The sequence below is a fragment of the Myotis myotis genome, unplaced genomic scaffold, assembly GCF_014108235.1.
Source record: "Myotis myotis isolate mMyoMyo1 unplaced genomic scaffold, mMyoMyo1.p scaffold_m19_p_11, whole genome shotgun sequence".
Classification (NCBI taxonomy): domain Eukaryota; kingdom Metazoa; phylum Chordata; class Mammalia; order Chiroptera; family Vespertilionidae; genus Myotis; species Myotis myotis.
In genome coordinates this window covers 76,696,486-76,714,059 of record NW_023416315.1, presented here as the reverse complement: position 1 = coordinate 76,714,059, position 17,574 = coordinate 76,696,486, and the positions used below count along the sequence as shown (strand labels likewise).

Here is a 17,574-nt window from a genome sequence, read left to right as displayed (position 1 = left end):
TTGTTGATGCAGCTTCCAGTCAAATGTAGGCTAATAGTACTTAAGTTTTGGGGAAGTCAAAGTTACATGCAGATTTTCAACTGTGTGGGAGATTGGTGCTTTGTTCAAGGATAAACTGTAAACGTTTATACCCTAGAATATCTAGGGAACAATGTCCAAATTTCTGAGCACAGCATTCTAAATCCTTCACAGTCAGGCTCCCAGCTACTAGTATTACCTCATTTCCCTTTACTCCCTATAGCTCATGCTGAAGTTCTTATCATAATCCAAATGAACAACGCCCCAGAAAATGCCCAAGCCCCTGCATATTCTGCATAAAGTGAAATATGCTCATTCCATTGCACCTGAAAAATGTTACTCATAATTCAAGAGTCGGTTCAGTTGTCGTTAGTGAAATCTTTTTAGACTGCCTCAGACAGAGCTAGCCGCTGTGGGTTTTGTAGTTTTCATTTATGGCTATCATGGGGTAACTGGCAAGTTAGCTGTCAGCGTGTCTTTATTTCTTCTCCAAAATAACTGGTAAATAGAACCTGGTTGACTATGTGAGTGGTTGAATAAGCAAAATTTTAAATTATCAGAAAATCATTCTCTTACAGTATAGTAGGAAATAATGTGAAGTACATTTCATCACCGTTATCTTCTGGTTTTGATTCACCTGTATGGCACATTTGCACACCTAGACTTTGGTGCATTTATAACATTTTGTACTCTTTCATGCAATGCATTTCAGTGCAGCTTATTTGAAGTGTATTCTCTCTATATCTCTTGTTTCCAAAGGCAGTTCCTTAATGCTGGCAAGCATGTCCTTGTGGAATACCCTATGGCGCTGTCTTGGACAGCAGCTCAGGACCTGTGGGAGCTAGCTGAACAGAAAGGTGATGTATGTTCTATCTGTCTAGAGCACAGTCCCTGTTTCTGAGTTACCGTCACTAAGAATTCTGTGGTATCTTTATTCCTTTATAGTTTATCCCCATATCATATATATTACTGATACAAAAGGCTCCCAACACTCCCCACCTCACTACTGTAGGCACATTAAAGGGATATGTGGAGTGCCAACAGGGCAGAGGGATGGGTGGGAATTTACAAACTTTTTTTTGAGACTTGTCAGCTTTTTTTTTACTCTAATTAAAATATGGATTAGTTTCCACCTGTGGTAGTATCATGATATGATTTTAGTTTTATTCATGTGATATTTATATTGCTAATGGAAAAATGCCCAGATCAGAGTAATGAATTATTTTATATTCACATTTTGTAGTTGTTATTTTTTCTTAAGAGGAATACTATTTATAATATTATATGCTAGGCTTTTTGCTAATTACAAAAAATGAAATTGTCCCTTTGCAATGAAGAGCTCTGGTGTTACCATCCTAACCAAATGACGCTAATATGGATCATTCTGACACTGTGAGCCATCTGGTGTGATGTACATAGCATCCACATATAATTAATATTTAAATTAAATTTTCAGTTTGCAGGAAACATAGGGGTAAAAGTGACACCAAATAATAAAATCAAACAAACAAGAATGTGGAATACTCTGCAAGATAACAGGCTAAGTGTTTTCAAGAAGATAATGTCCTGCATGTAGTGAGTTTCTTCCAAAGAGCACAAGATGAAAAGGAGAAAAAAAGAGTAACTTTACATGGGAGAAAATAGACAGAAACTGCCTAAGCCAGGTGGTCATGATATAGTGATAAGTCATGTTAATAGCATGTACCTACGACCCGGGCCTCCCTCCCTCTGGCCAGCCACAGGCACCTGGGACAGCAGGTGGCTTCCTCCAGGCTAGGCCCTGGCTTTGTCAGGAAGAATGTCTGGAATGACTTCCGGAAGACATCCGGTCTAGCTGGTCTAATTAGCATATTATCCTTTTATTAGTATAGATTGCTATGAGAAATGTCTAAGATTATACTGCCTATGTTTTCTTCTAGCAGTTTGATGGTTTCAAGTCTAACATTTAAGTCTTTAATCCATTTTGAGTTTATTTTTGTGTATGGTGTAAGAAGTTTGTCTAGTTTAATTTTGTTGTACATATCTGTCCAATTTTCTCAAAGACATTTATACTTTGAATGCTAGTTTGGGGACTGTTACTAGTAAAAACAAGGAGAGCGCCAGCAAGAGTGCATTACTGCAGATAGCCATGGCGGAGTCAGGGCCGGGGGGGGGGGGGGGGGGGTTGGGGGGGAAGGGCAGCAAGTGATTACAGGTTCTTGAGAACAGGAACAAACCTCTTTAATTTGGAAATTATACATATAATCCCAGAGATGGTACATTCCAGGAAAATTTTGGTAATCCCTCCTCCCCAGAATTTTTTTGCCTGGCTGAGTGGTGAAAGTCTCTTTTACAAAACTAGTCTGTAAAGACTGGGAAATGTGCCTGTTTTGTCCAATATTCAAAACTCAACAAATAATCACAAGGAAAACAAAGAAAGAGGAAAATAGCCTAATGAAACATTTTCTGAAACTGACCCTCAGAAATGCAGACCTATGAATTATCTGAAAAAGAATTAAAAATAACTCTGTAAAAGATACACAGTCAGCTAAGAGAAACCACAAATAAACAAGAATCAGGAAAACCATACATGAGCAAAATTAAAATATATCAACAAAGAGATGTAAACTATAAGAAGTACCAAACAAATTCTGGAGCTGAAGAGCCAACAAGAAGGGTTTAACAACAACCTTGATCAACCAAATGAAGAAAAGACCAAACTTGGATGGATCATTTGAAATTTGATTCATAAGGACAAAGAGAAAAAACAATGAAGAACAGTGAAGAAATCTTAAGGAATTATGGGATACCATCAAGCAGATCAATATATGCCACAAAGGGAAAGGAGAGAAAAGGGCAGAGAGCTTATTTAAAGAAATAATGGTTGAAAACTTCCAAAAATGTGACAAATGAAATGATATACAATTTTCAGAAACTTAATGAACTCTAACTAGAATAAACCTCGAGACTCACACCAAGACACATAATCACAGCTTCAAAAGTCACAGATAAGGGCAGACTCTTGAAAAAAAAAGCAAGAGAAAAGTGACTCATTATATACAAGAAAGCTCCTTTAAGATTATCAGCAGAATTCTCAGCAAGAATGATGGTCAGATGTATTCAAAGTATTGAAAGAAAAAAAAAAATCTGCCAAACAAGAATACAATATTGAGCAGAACTGTCCTTCAGAAATGAAAGCAGAACTAAACTTTCCCAGACAAACAAAAGCTGAGTGAATTAATCACCACTAGACCTACTAGTACCCTAGAAGAATTGCTAAAGGAAGTTCCTTCAAATTAAAACAAAAGGATACTAGGCAGCAACAGGAAGGCATACAAACTTATAAAAAGAGCTCCCTGGTACAGGTAAATGTAAAGACAAATACAGAAACCTGTAAGGGAGAATGACTACAGCAGAATGGCAGCATGAGAAGTTCCCCTGGTCTTTCTTTTTGAAGTTACAATAATTTGAACAGTGATAATTGAACAGAGAATTCCCTGCTGAATACAAACACATCTGAGAGATTTGTGCATTGAAACATCTGAAAGTGGGTGAGTGGGAGCAAGTGGGGAACGAGGTGGGGAAAGGGGGAGGGTAGAAGAGCAGAGACGGGTACCACAGATGCAGCCCTTTGAGTCTTGAAAGGGGGGAGGAATCAGGTTGCCATCTGTATTTCCTGCAGCCCAGAGGAGCAAAGAGATACAGTGAACGTTCCTGCCAGAGTGGTTGGTACACAGTGCACTAAACCCAGTGATCAGTGCAGAAACGAAGCACAGAGATGCCGTTGTCTGGTGGCCCCTTAGTCAGGCAGAACAAGCCATGGAGCCTGGCCACCTCCCTTCACCCTTCCAGAGGTAGCAGGTAGGAGAAGCTACAGCTGTGAGCACTGGGCTATAAAACACATGACCTGCAAACCCTAGGACTGGAGTGACAGCAGGACTTTTTCCCCTGAATGGCAGGTACATGCGGCAGTTAATCCTAGAGTGGAGATACAGAGGTGAAGCAGCTGAGGTCTGGCAATTACTGTTACTGGGAGGACAAACCACACGTACAACAGCTGACCTCTGCCAGCTTACCACACCTCACCCTGGTGATTTCAGAGGCTCGTAACACGTTGTCCACCACATTCCCCCACAGCGGTGGTACCTTGAGACCGAGGTGACCCGGTTGCAGAAGAGACTAGGGGATACAGGACATTTTCAACCATTCTGCAGAGATCCCAGAAGCTGGAGCAGCACGAGAGAAACTAAAAAACTTGTCCTTCAGTGCCACCTTCTGGAAAACAAGACTTCTTATCAACCTACTCAAGAAGTGATACTTAAAAAAAAAAGCAGATCTCATTTCTGTAGATGCCTAGACAAGAAGGAATCTATGACATACCATGAACAACCAAGGCAATGAGGCAACTCAGAAAGGAAATGCAAATCTCTAGAAAATAAACTTAAAGACATAGAAATATGTGATTTAAATGACAGAGAAGTTAAGGTTGCAGTTCTGGAAAAACCCTCAATGAGATACAAGAAAACAAAGGGAGTTTAATAAACTCAGAAATAAAATCAACAAACAAAAGCAATACTTTACTGAAGACATTGAAATTTAAACAAAACAAAACAAATAGAAATTTGATAAATAGTGATGAACTAGCAGGCTCAGGAAATGATGCTGACCAGTTGGAGAAAAGAATTAGTGAAATTGAAGATAGAAATCCTTAAAGATTGAAGATAGTAATGATGCAGATAGAAGAGAGAGACTTGAGAGTATATGAAAGAACTCTATGAGAACTATTTGACTCAATCAGAGAGACATATTAACACAATAGGTATACCAGAAAGAGTACAGAAGGAGAAGGAAGCAGAGGTCCTATTCATACAGAGAGTTGATGAGAATTTTCCAAACCTATGGACAAAGCTAGATGCTTGAATCCAAGAAGCAAACAGAACACCTAATTATCTCAATCCAAAAAGGCCTTCTCCAAGGCACATTGCATTAAAACTGTCAAAAATTAATAACAAAGAAAGAATTCTCAAGGCAGCCAGGGAAAAGAAGAGAGTAAGCTCTAAAGGAATCTCATTAGGTTATCACCGGGTTTCTCAGCAGCAGCCTACAAGCTAGGAGAGAATGGAATCAAATACTCTAACTATTGAAAGAGAAAAATTATCAGTCAAGAATAATATATTCAGCAAAGTTATTCTTGAAATATAAAGGAGAAATAAAAACTTTTCCAGACACACAGCAGCCCAGGGAATTTACCACCTTAAGACCTCCATTATAGGAAATACTGAAGCAAAAGGTAAAATTATACAAAACTGCAAGCAAGATTACAAACAGTCAGACAGAAACAGGATATTGCAGCCCTTTTTCAAAACAGGGTATTATACATTTAAATATAACGAAAGCTAAAGAAGGTAAAAATATTAAAGAAGACAGAGGAAAAAAGACAGTATTGCAATTTGGAAATTAGCTCACAACATAAATAAGGAAAATTTCTGACAAGAAAAATATAAAAGGGGAAGGGTAAAGGTCTGAATTTGCAAACATCTCTGGAGAAAAGATGCATTCAGAATAAAAAGGACTATTGTATATATGAAACTTTCTTTTGCATAATAGAATTATATTGTTGCACTGCTTCAGTTGGTAGGGAGTAGAATTATAAAGATGGAGATCTCATCTTTAAATACAAAAATATATTCTGAGAATTGTGCTGACATATTTATCCAGGATACCATAGAAAACAGTCCCAGCATGATTGTTATATAGTTGACTAGTGCTTGGTTAAGTGTACTTTTTGTGCTTTATATATCACAAATGGAATGGAAAACCTTATTTTATGGATGCATGTAAAATGAATCTATTGGTGGCCCAGGGCAGCTCATGGCCTGCTCTTCTGCTTCTCAGAATTCTTCTAGGATTAGTGTCTCTCAAGCCCCATCTCTCACTTCACCAGTCATAAGGGATAGCTTGTGAGGTTTGACACATCTACATGTATATAAGCGTAAGTGACCGGCTGACTGGCCAGTAGCTATGACACACACTGACCACCAGGGGGTAGATGCTCAATACAGGAGTGGAAACCACAGGCATAGAAACATGGAACAGACTGATGAATCTCAGAGAGAAGGGGGGAGGGAGGGAAGAGATTAACCAAAGATCTTATATACATACTAGAGGCCCGGTGCACAGATTCATGCACCGGTGGGGTCCCTCGCCTGGCCTGTGGGGATTGGGCCAAAACTGGCTCTCCAACATCCCCTGAGGGGTCCGGATTGTGAGAGGGCACAGACCAGGCTGAGGGATCCCACTGGTGCATGAACCTGTACACTGGGCCTCTAGTTTAAATAATAACCAGGATAAACATTCTCTAGCACTTGCATCAATAGTGAAACTAGTTACAGAGCTAGAACCCTTTGATGCAAGAATTGCTAAGAAATATGTCTGTTTCTTCTACAACAGCAGCTCTGAATAGAACAAAACAAAGGCCTTGAAGAAACTGAGTAATAATTCTGAGATTCATCTAAATAACTTAATGAATGACTTAAATCTAGGCATTTTGTAAATTGAGATGTCATTTTCATATGATAAAAAGCTGAGATTTTAGGTGCAGCGTTAAAAGAATTTTGACAGCCGAAACCGGTTTGGCTCAGTGGATAGAGCGTTGGCCTGCGGACTGAAAGGTCCCAGGTTCGATTCCGGTCAAGGGCATGTACCTGGGTTGCGGGCACATCCCCAGTGGGAGATGTACAGGAGGCAGCTGATCGATGTTTCTCTCTCATCGATGTTTCTAACTCTCTATCTCTCTCCCTTTCTCTCTGTAAAAAATCAATAAAATATATTAAAAAAAAAAGAATTTTGACAAAGTATAAACCAATGTAATTATTACTCCAGTCAAGATATAGCACATTTTATTACCCCAGAAGGTTCCCTGGGGCTCCTTTCCTATTAGTCCTTTGTCTCCACAGTGACATCGATGACTAATTACCAGACTTCTCTTCAGATTACTTCCAAGCAAGTTTCCATATTTCTTTTTTTTAAATATATTTTATTAATTTTTTACAGAGAGAAAGGGAGAAGGATAGAGAGTCAGAAACATCGATGAGAGAGAAACATGGATCAGCTGCCTCCTGCACACCCCCCACTGGGGATGTGCCTGCAACAAGGTACATGCCCTTGACTGGAATCGAACCTGGGACCCATGAGTCCACTGGCCGACACTCTATCCACTGAGCCAAACCAGTTAGGGCCCATATTTCTTTTTTTGTATCCTCACCCAAGTCTATTTTTTTCTCATTGTTTTGTAGAGGGAGTGGAAGGGAGAAAGAGAGAGAAACATCAATGTAGAGAGACACATAGATTTGTTCCCTCTCCCATGAACCATGACTGGGACCAGGGATCAAATCTGAAACCCATGTATATGCCCTTGACCAGGAATCAAACCCATGACCCTTTAGTGTGCAGGACAATGCTCTAACCATTTAGCAACACTGGCCAGGACTGTTCCTATATTTCTTAAACATCATAGTCCCATATATGCAAGAAAAAAAAAACATATGAAAGAAAATGGTAACTGTGATTAAGTGGTAGAAATTGAGGGAAGGGGTATTTTGTTCCAACATTTGCTCAGTTTTCTACAGACATGAATTTATGTTTAGACTTTAATATTAAAATTAAATATAATTTTTGTTTTAACCAGAGAATTACAACCATGAAAATAGAACCCAGAGCAGAATGACAGGAAGGAAATGTACCAATATTTTAGTAGTGGTTCTTTCTGATAATTAGAGTCATGGGTATTTTTATTTCTTCTTTTTCTGTCAAATTTAAAAATACTCATTTATTACACCTATAATAGACAAAACACCCATACTACTTATGTCAAAAAACTGCTTTAGCCCTAACTGGTTTGGCTCAGTGGATAGAGCGTCGGCCTGCGGACTGAAGGATCCCGGGTTCGATTCTGGTCAAGGGCATGTACCTAGCTTGCAGGCACATCCCTAGTAGGGGGTGTGCAGGAGGCAGCTGATCGATGTTTCTCTCTCATCGATGTTTCTAACTCTCTATCCCTCTCCCTTCCTCTCTGTAAAAAATCAATAAAATATAAAAAAAAAAAACTGCTTTAATATGTTTGAGGAAACAAACAATCTGGGAATTCAAGTCCATTAATTGCCAAATGCCCTCTTATTTTACTCTAAGAAGTTGCCTTTTGTTTTTTGAAATAAACTTTTTGTTGTTCAGTAGAGGCCCAGTGCATGGATTCGGATTCATGCACTAGTGGGGTCCCTCAGGCTGGCCTGTGCCCTTTTGCAATCCGGGACCCCTTGGGGGATGTCAGACTACTGGTTTCGGCCTGATCCCCACCTGGGGATCGAAACCAGCAATCCGACATCCCCCAAAGGATGTAGTAGTGCGTGAAGTGGCAGGCAGCAAGGGAGGAGCCTGAGCCCGGGTCGGGCGCCACACCGCTCCCACTCATCCTGGACCCACTGCACCTGCCGCTGCTGCTGCTTGGTAGCACTGCCATGGAGGTGAGAGAGGCTTGCACCGCTGCAGCTGCACTTGCCAGCTGTGAGCCCGGAGTCTGGTGCCTGTTGGTCAGCTGAGTGGTGCTCCAACTGTGGGAGTGCACTGACCACCACGGGGCAGCTCCTGTGTTGAGCATCTGCCCTCTGGTGGTTAGTGCATGTCATAGGGACCGGTCAACTGGTCATTTGGTCACTTAGGCTTTTATATATATAGATAGTATTACAGATATCTTCCCTTCCCCCTCTACTTCCATCTTCCCAGCCCCTACCCACCCCACTATGTCTTCACTGCCCTATTGCACATATCCATGGGCTATGCATAGCTATATATATAAAAGCCCAGCAACCAGAGTGGCAGAATGACCAGAATGAACAGAATGACTGGTGGCTATGACGCCCACTGCATCAGCCAACCAGCCTGATCCAGGCCCTAATTGCCCCCTCCCCCGGCCGGCCCCACCCTTGATCGGCCCCCAACACCCTGATTGGGGGCAGGGCTGGCTGGCCAACTGCCTGCAGCCCCCTCCTCCCCAGCCAGTCCAGCCCTATGGGCCCCCATCAGGGCGGGCCAGCCAGACTCCACCCATGCATGAATTTGTGCACCAGGCCTCTAGTAAGTATATAAGTTCTTTGGTTTATCTCTTCTTGTGCCCTGTCATGTCACTTTTAACCTCTGCTCTGGACAGTTCCTCAGTCTCTCCTTGGTATTTGGAAAGATTACTAGCCAGTTATTTTGTATAATGTTCCTAAATTTGGGTTTGCCTGATATTTTTTCATAATTATTTTTGGGATATGCATCTTTTATAGAAATATTATAGAGGTGATCTTATGTTCTTTGCATTGCATCCTATCAGGTGCCATTCAATTTTAATTTGTACATTATTGATGATACCATTTGATTAAGGTGGTGTCTGCAAGGCTACTCCAATGAAAGTTAATTTTTTCCCATTTATAATTAATGATTATTTTGTGGGGAGGTAGTTTGAAACCTGATAATATTCATTATCACACTTTCTGCTTATGTCTTTATATCAGTATGGCTTCCTTTTAAACTCCATTTTCATTGTTTATTTTGATATTCAGATGTTTTCATATTTGGTCAATGGGGACCTCTTCATGCTACCTCTTGTCGCATGCTGTTATATTTCTGTCATTGTTTGAAATGGTTTATGTTCATGGTAAACTTTTTCTACCTCAGTCCTGCAACTAGACATTTTTTCAAAGAGCCCTAGTTCATTTAGTGTTAAATGGTATTTTGTAATTAAAATCTTTAAAAATTGAGATATGATTGACACATAACATATTAGTTTCAGGTATACAACATAATTATTATTTATATCTATTGTGCAGTGATCACCACAAGTCTAGTTAAGATTTATTACTACACATCATCATTTTTTTGTACCAGAACTCCTAAGATTTATTTTCTTAGCAATTTTCAAATACACAGGTAAGTACTAATTATAGTCACCATGCTGCACATTACATTCCCAAACTTATTTATCTTGTAACTGGAAGTTTGTAATTTTTGACCATCTTTTTTACCTCTGTGCCTACTTCTCACCTCCTATCTCTGGCAACCACCAATCTCTTCTCTGTATCGATGAGTGTTTTTGTTTTTTATTTTAGATTCCACATATAAGTGAAATCATATGATATTTGTCTTTCTCTGTCTGACTAATTTTACTTAGTATATTGCCCTCAAGGTCAATATGTTGTCTCAGATGGCAAGATTTTCTTCTTATGGCTAAATAATATCCCATTGAACACGTGTGTATCACATTTTCTTTTTCCATTCATCCGTCAGTGAACTCTTAGATCCTTCCCCTGTCTTGGCTGTTGTAAATGATGCTGCATTGAACATAGGGGTGCACGTATCTTTTGACGTTTGTGTTTTTGTTGCCTTCAGATAAAGAGCCAGAAGCTGGATCATATGGTAGCTCTATCTTTACTTGTCTGAGGAACCTCCGTACTGTTTTCCACAGGCTGCATTAATTTTCATTCCCAACAGTGAAGTAATTGATATTTTGATGCCAATATTTATATGCTAGGTGTGCTCATTGCTTTTTCTTTTCAGTTATCTTTGCTTCTAAGTCCTTTCAGTGAACTGACCTAAAGAAAATATGTATATGTATGTGTGTGTGCGCACGCGCATTCGTGTGTACATGTGTATACTGTGGTTGCCACATTTATCACAATAGAGCATTAATTGAATGATAGAAAAACATCCAAAGATGCAGTTGAAGATAAAATTTTCTTAATGACCATGGACATGGAAATGCAGAAATGGAAATATAGAAATAGTGCTGGAGAGAATACAGGATGCTCTGAAACATGGTTAAACTTCCCAGATGCCCAGCCTCCCCTCATGCGCATGCACATGATAGAATCACCCACAGGAGAGAAGGGCTGTTCACTGTAAGAAGCTCTGACATTATTTATGGGTTAGGAGTGGGTGAGAGGAATCTCACTCTCCCACACACCTCACTCTCTGAAGACTCTGAAGACTTCCCGCCCATTCAGTGAGGTGCAAAACAAGCCCAGTAAGTTCTGCAGTGTTTTCTGTGAGTCTGGGTTAAGCAAAGGTTGGTGAGTATCTTCCAGTGGCCCAGATTTCTCTCTTTGTTTCAATGAAAGTGTAGATCATAACCACACTTTGCACTTAATTACAAGATAGTTTGGGTTGTTATGAAATTCCTGGCTTAGATATGAAAAAGCCATTAGAGCAAAAATTTTTAAATGGTTTTCTTTTAGAATGAAAAAAATATAAATATTAAGGTTTTATTTTCCCTCTAACCCAGATAATTTAAAAAGTCATCTGTTTTTTCAATTCTTTGAAATAAAGTCTAGTTCTAGCTTCTTTCCTTTAATCTTGACAACCGCTTTTTTTCTTTTTGTATCTTAGAATTTTATGCTACACCATTCTGATATTTTCCTGATCTCATCTTGCCTTTGAGGCAGGTGGATATAATCTTGCTTTCTTAGATTGTTATTCCTGTTGTAATTTTAGAATTGGCACTACCTACAGCGGGGGTGTTTAAAGGTGTAGTGTTCCCAAATTGGTTTTGAGGTCTGTATGTCCTTCTGTGCTGGGGAAACACAGATTCATGCCCTGGGATGCACAGCTCTATGCAATTGATGACGATTGCCTTTCTGTTCCATTTTTGTCGTCACAGGGAAAGTCTTGCATGAGGAACATATTGAGCTCTTGATGGAGGAGTTTTCGTTCCTGAAAAAAGAAGTTGTGGGGAAAGACCTGCTGAAAGGATCTCTTCTCTTCACAGGTCAGTTTTAGGTGGGATCACAGGTCACGTGTAGCTGGTGGGGCCAGGATGCCAGATGGTTATTTCCTAGCTCTCTAGAGGGTGAGCGTGGATTTATTTCTACTAAAGACTCTCTGACTGAGGCCAGTTTAATTTATTATGCACCTACAAACAATAAAAATATCTAATTTTTCTTTCTGTTCTCAAATGAGACTGAATTGCTTGGTGTGCTTGGGTAAAAAGTGTATTAGAAATCGTAAGCATTGTTATGCCACTGTCCCCGTCTACTAAGCAGAGTTTTGCCTCATGAAATCCTAACAAACTGGAGATTATTTTTTCACAGGAAGTTGAACGTGAAACCTCTCTTTTAAAAAAGGATGGAGGGAAAGGTTCTTGGAGAGGAGAATGTCTCTTTGTGGAGCAAATAGAATATGCTGTCCCCCCTTTCCTCCCACAAGTTACAGGGACATTGACTGTGACCAAAATTTGGATCTACAGTACTATATATTTGTCTGGTTACTCTATCTTGGTAGTTCTTCAAGCACCTCCATTAGTAATAGGAAATGAGCCTCCTGGAGCCGCCTCCTCTTGTAGTCGCCTTTGGGTGGACACCTTGTCTTTCCACACCCTTATCTGGGTTCCTTGTCTGGTCACCTTCCCTGAGAGCTTTCATGAAAGAAATAAAACCCTGATTCAGCCTGGCATTGCTCTTTTCCCCCATTTCTCAATTGGCAAAAATGTATGGGTGGACCTGGTGATTATTATGCTGAATCAAACAAACCAGTCAGACAAATTCAAATCCAATATGATCTCACTTACTAATATATATGGAGTCTAATGATTGATTGAGTAGGTAGTGATTTTTTAAAAATAAATTTTATTGATTTTTTACAAAGAGGAAGGGAGAGGGAGAGAAAGTTAGAAACATTGATGAGAGAGAAACATCGATCAGCTGCCTCCTGCACACCTCCTACTGGGGATGTGCCTGCAACCAAGGTACATGCCTTTGACCAGAATCGAACCTGGGACCTTTTAGTCCGCAGGCCGATGCTCTATCCACTGAGCCAAACCAGTTAGGGCAGAGTAGGTAGTGATTTTTAAATTTATCTTTTTTTGTTTGTTTCTATTAAAAATTTTTAATGTAGATATTGCAGGTGTCCCCCTCCCCACCCCCTTTGCCCACCTCTACACCCCGACTCCCCATCCCTTGTGCTTCATCAAACTATTGTCTGAGTCCATGGGATATATATATTATATATAATATATATGTGTGTGTGTATGTGTGTGTATATATATATATATATGTGTGTGTGTGTGTGTGTGTGTGTGTGTGTGTGTATATATATATATATATATATATATATATATATATATATTCTTTAGTTAATTCCTTTATCTTCTTTAGACAGTCACTCCCACCCACACCCCCTCAGATGTCAGCCAGTATGTTCTGTGTGTCCATGCTTCTGATTCCATTTTGTTCCTTGGTTAATTTTGTTGCTTAGATTCCACATATTAGAGAGATCTTATAGCATTTGTCTTCCTTTGACTGGCTTATTTGGCTTAGCATAATAATCTCCAGGTCCACCCATGCTGTCCCAAAGGATAACAGTTCCTTCTTTTATATAGCCACATTGTGTAAATGTACCATAGCTTTTTTATCCACTCATCTACTGATGGGCACTTAGGCTGTTTCTAGATCTTGACTATTGTAAACAATGCTGTTATAAACATGGGGATGCAAAAATTCTGATTGGTGTTTTAGGATTCTTAGCATATATTCCCAGAAGTGGGATCACTGGGTCAACAGACAATTCCATTTTTAATTTTTGAGGAAACTCCATACTGTTTACCACAGTGACTACTCCAGTCTTCATTCCCACCAGCAGTGCACAAGGGTTCCCTTTTCTCCACATCCTCGCCAGTACTTGTTTCTTAATTTATTGATAGTGGCCATTCTGACAGGTGTGAGGTGGTACCTCATTGTAGTTTTAATTTGCATCTCTCTGATGATTACTGACTTTGAGTATTTTTTTTTTTTCACATTTCTATTGGCTATGTGCATGTCCTCTTTGGAGAAGTGTCTATTCAGGTCCTTTGCCCATTTTTTAATTGGATTGTTTGTCTTCTTGATGTTGAATTGTATACGTTCTTTATATATTTTGGAAATTAACCCCTTATTGGATGTATCCTTCGTACATATAGTCTCACATACAGTGGGTTCCCTTTTCATTGTGTCAATGGTTTCTTTTGCTATGCAGCTTTTTAGCTTGTTGTGCTCCCATATGTTTATATTTTCCTGAGTTAAATTTATTCCTAGGTACATTATTTTTATTGTTGTTGTAGTAAATAGAGTTGTTTTCTTAGTTTCTCTTTTTGACAATTCATTATTGGTGTATAAAAATGACATTGCTTTCTGGATGTTACTTTTGTATCCTGCAACTTTGTCAAATTTATTTATTAGTTCTAGAAGTTTTGGGTGGAGTCTTTAGGATTTTATATATACAAAATCATGTTTTCTGCAAATAAAAACAGTTTTACTTGCTCCTTTCCCACTTGGATGTCTTTTATTTCTTCTTGTCTATTCGCTGTGGCTAGGACTTCCAGTACTATGTCGAATAAGTATGAAAAAGGTGGACATCCCTGTCTTGTTTCTGATCTTAAGGGAAATACTTTTAATTTTTGCCCATTGAGTATGATATTGGCTATAGGTTTTTCATATATGACCTTTATTATGATGAGGTATGATCCCTCTCTTCCTACTTCGCTGAGAGTGTTTATCATATACTAGAGACCCGGTGCACGGGTTCGTGCAGTGAGGTCCCTCGGCCTGGCCTGTGCCCTCTTGCAATCTGGGACCTCTTGGGGGATGTCGGACTTCAGGTTTCAGCCTGATCCCCGCAGGCCAGGCCGAGGGACCCCACTGGAGCATGAATCCATGCACCAGGCCTCTAGTTTGGTTAATCTCTTCCTGCTCTTCCCCCTCCCCCCTTCACTCTGAGATTCATCAGTCTGTTCCATTCTTCCATCCCTGTGCATTGAGTGTCTGCCCCCTGGTGGTCAGTGTGCATGATAGCTACTGGTCAAATTGTTGAGTGGTTACTTTAGGCTTTTATATATATAGATGGGGGCTAGATTTTATTGAATGCTTTTCTATATCTAATGATATGATCGTGTCATTTTTATATTTCATTTTGTTTATGTGATGTATCACATTTATTGATTTGTGGATATAGTACCAACCTTGAATCTCCAGAATAAATCTCACTTGATAATGGTGTATTATTTTTTAATGTATTACTGGATCTGATTTGCTAATAGTTTTTGAGGGCTTTTGTATCAATGTTCATCAGGGATACTGGCCTACTGAGAGGCCTGTTGCATGAAGAGATTCGTGCAATAGGCGTTCCTTTCCCCTGGCTGCTGGCACCGGTTTTCCTCCGGCACCTGGCACCCAGGCCTTCGCTCTGGCCGGGCTCCAGCCGGAGCTGCCCCAGAGCTGTGAGGCTTCGCTGCTCCACTGGCCGCAGGGCCGTGAGTCTTCCCTGTTCCGTCGGCTTTCGCTGCTCCACTGGCCCTGGGGCCATGAGGCTTCACTCCATCGCTTGGAGCCTATGTATGCAAATTAGCCGCCATCTTTGTTAGTGGTTAATATGCATATCACGCTGATTAGCCAATGGGAGGTGTAGCGAAGGTATGGTCAATTACCATCTTTGTCTATTATTAGGTAAGATAATTTTCTTTTTCTGTAGTGTCTTTATCTGGTTTTGGTATTAGGATAATGTTGGCCTCATAAAACGATCTTGGAAGTCTCCCCTCCTCTTGAATTTTTGGAATAATTTGAGGAGGATTGCTATTAGTTCTTCTTTGAATGATTGGTGAAATTCTCCCTTGGAGCCATTTGGTCTAGGGCTTTGGTCTCCCAGAGGTTTATCGATTCGTCCTTAGATTCCATTAGTTGTTATTGGTCTATTCAGGTGTTCAGCTTCTTCATGATACAATTTTGGAAGGTTGTGTGTTTCTAGGAATTTGTCCATTTTACCCAGCTTGTCTATTTTCTTGACATAGTGTTATTCATAATATTTTTTACAATCATTTTGGTTTCTGTGATGTCTGTGGTTACCTCTTCGTTTTATTTCTGATTATATTTATTTGGCTCTGATCTCTTTGTTTCTTGATGAATCAGGCTAAAGGTTCATTAATCTTTTATATCCTTTCAAATAACCAGCTCTTGGTTTCATTGATCTTTTATATTGTTTTTTAGTTTCTATGTCATTTATTTCTTCTCTGACCTTTATTATTTCCTTCCTTCTATATACTTTCTTTGGACTGTTCTGAGGTTTTTTACCCCACAATTATTTTAGATGTAGGATTAGATTGTTTTCTAGATATTTTACTTACTTACTGAGGTAGGCCTGTAATTCTATGAACTTCCCTCTCAGGACTGCTTTCGCTGTGTCCCATAGGTATTTGGATGGTTGTGTGTTCATTTTTATTTGTGTCCAGGTAATTTTTTTATTTCTTCCTTGATCTTATTAGTACTCAATTTATTATTTAAGAACATGCTACTTAACCTACATGTATTTCAATATTTTTGATATATTTTTTTTAAATCATGGTTGAATTCTATTTCAATGCCATTGTGGTCAGAGAAGATGCTTGCGATAATTACAATCTTCTTAAATTTATTGAGACTTCTTTTGTGTCCTAACATGTGGTCTGTCTTTGAGAATGTTCTATGTGTACTTGAGAATATTTTGCTGATTTGGGATGAAATGTTTTAATTAAATCAATTAAATCCTGATCTAGTGTGTCATTTAAGGTCGCTGTTTCCTTGTTGACATTTTCTCTGGAAGATCTATCCATTGATGACAGTAGGATTTAAAGTCTACTACTATGATTGTATTGCAGTTGATTTCTTCTTTAAAGTCCACCAAAAGCCTTAGCCAGTTAGCTTAATGGATAGAGTGTTGGCCTGCGAACTGAAGGATCCCAGGTTTGATTCTTGTCAAGGGCTCAGGTTGTGGGCTCGATCCCCAGTAGGGGTTGTGCAAGAGGCAGCCGATCAATGATTCTCATCATTGATGTTTAGACCTCTCTCTCCCTCTACCTTCCTCTCTGAAATTAATAAAAATATATTTAAAAAATTTTTAATCTACCAAAAATTTTTTTAAACTTAGGTGCTTCTATATTGGGTGCATATATATTGATAAGAGTTATATCCTCTTGTTAGATTGATCCTTTTATTATTTTGTTTGTTTGTTTGTTTCAACCACTTATCCTCTTTTACTCAGACTTCTACCAACCATTGTAGAGACTATTTATTTAACATGCACAATGTGCTAGACAGTGTATAAACCAATACACAATAGAACCCATGCAGTATGGTAGGAATCATGGAATTTCAGAGCTAGAAGTTGATATAATCAAACAAATCAAGGGAGGAACAATAGAAGTATTGATTGAGCACCTATGTGAGCATTATGTTTAGCACAGTATGAATGTTATTTATTAAATCCCCTAACAAGGGAAGTGGATATTATTAGCCCTGACTTGGAGCTCCCTCACTCCAGCCACCCTGAACCACTTCCATCTCTTACCAAGCGGTTTCAGGCCACCCTGCTCAGTGATTCTTTTATTATTATGTAGTGACCTTCTTTGTTTCTTTTATGGCTTTTGTACTCAATTTTGTCAGATATAAACAAGGAAACAGAAAAAAATCACTCAGAATAGGAAAAATACAAAGTAATTAAAAAACAGAAGGAGAGTTCAAAGGAACTCTGGGACAACATGAAATG

At 39.3% G+C, this 17,574-nt stretch overlaps 1 protein-coding gene across 4 annotated transcripts in view; it reads left to right on the top strand.

Annotated features, from left to right (window-relative positions):
* Positions 1–17,574, top strand: part of BLVRA (biliverdin reductase A) — a 61,609-nt gene that overhangs the window by 30,547 nt on the left and 13,488 nt on the right. For all 4 annotated transcript variants that reach the window (XM_036328937.1, XM_036328938.1, XM_036328939.1 and 1 more), the window contains 2 exons: positions 778–875; positions 11,690–11,797. In XM_036328937.1, the coding sequence (XP_036184830.1) occupies positions 778–875; positions 11,690–11,797 (206 nt within the window). The remainder of the gene's footprint in view (positions 1–777; positions 876–11,689; positions 11,798–17,574) is intronic.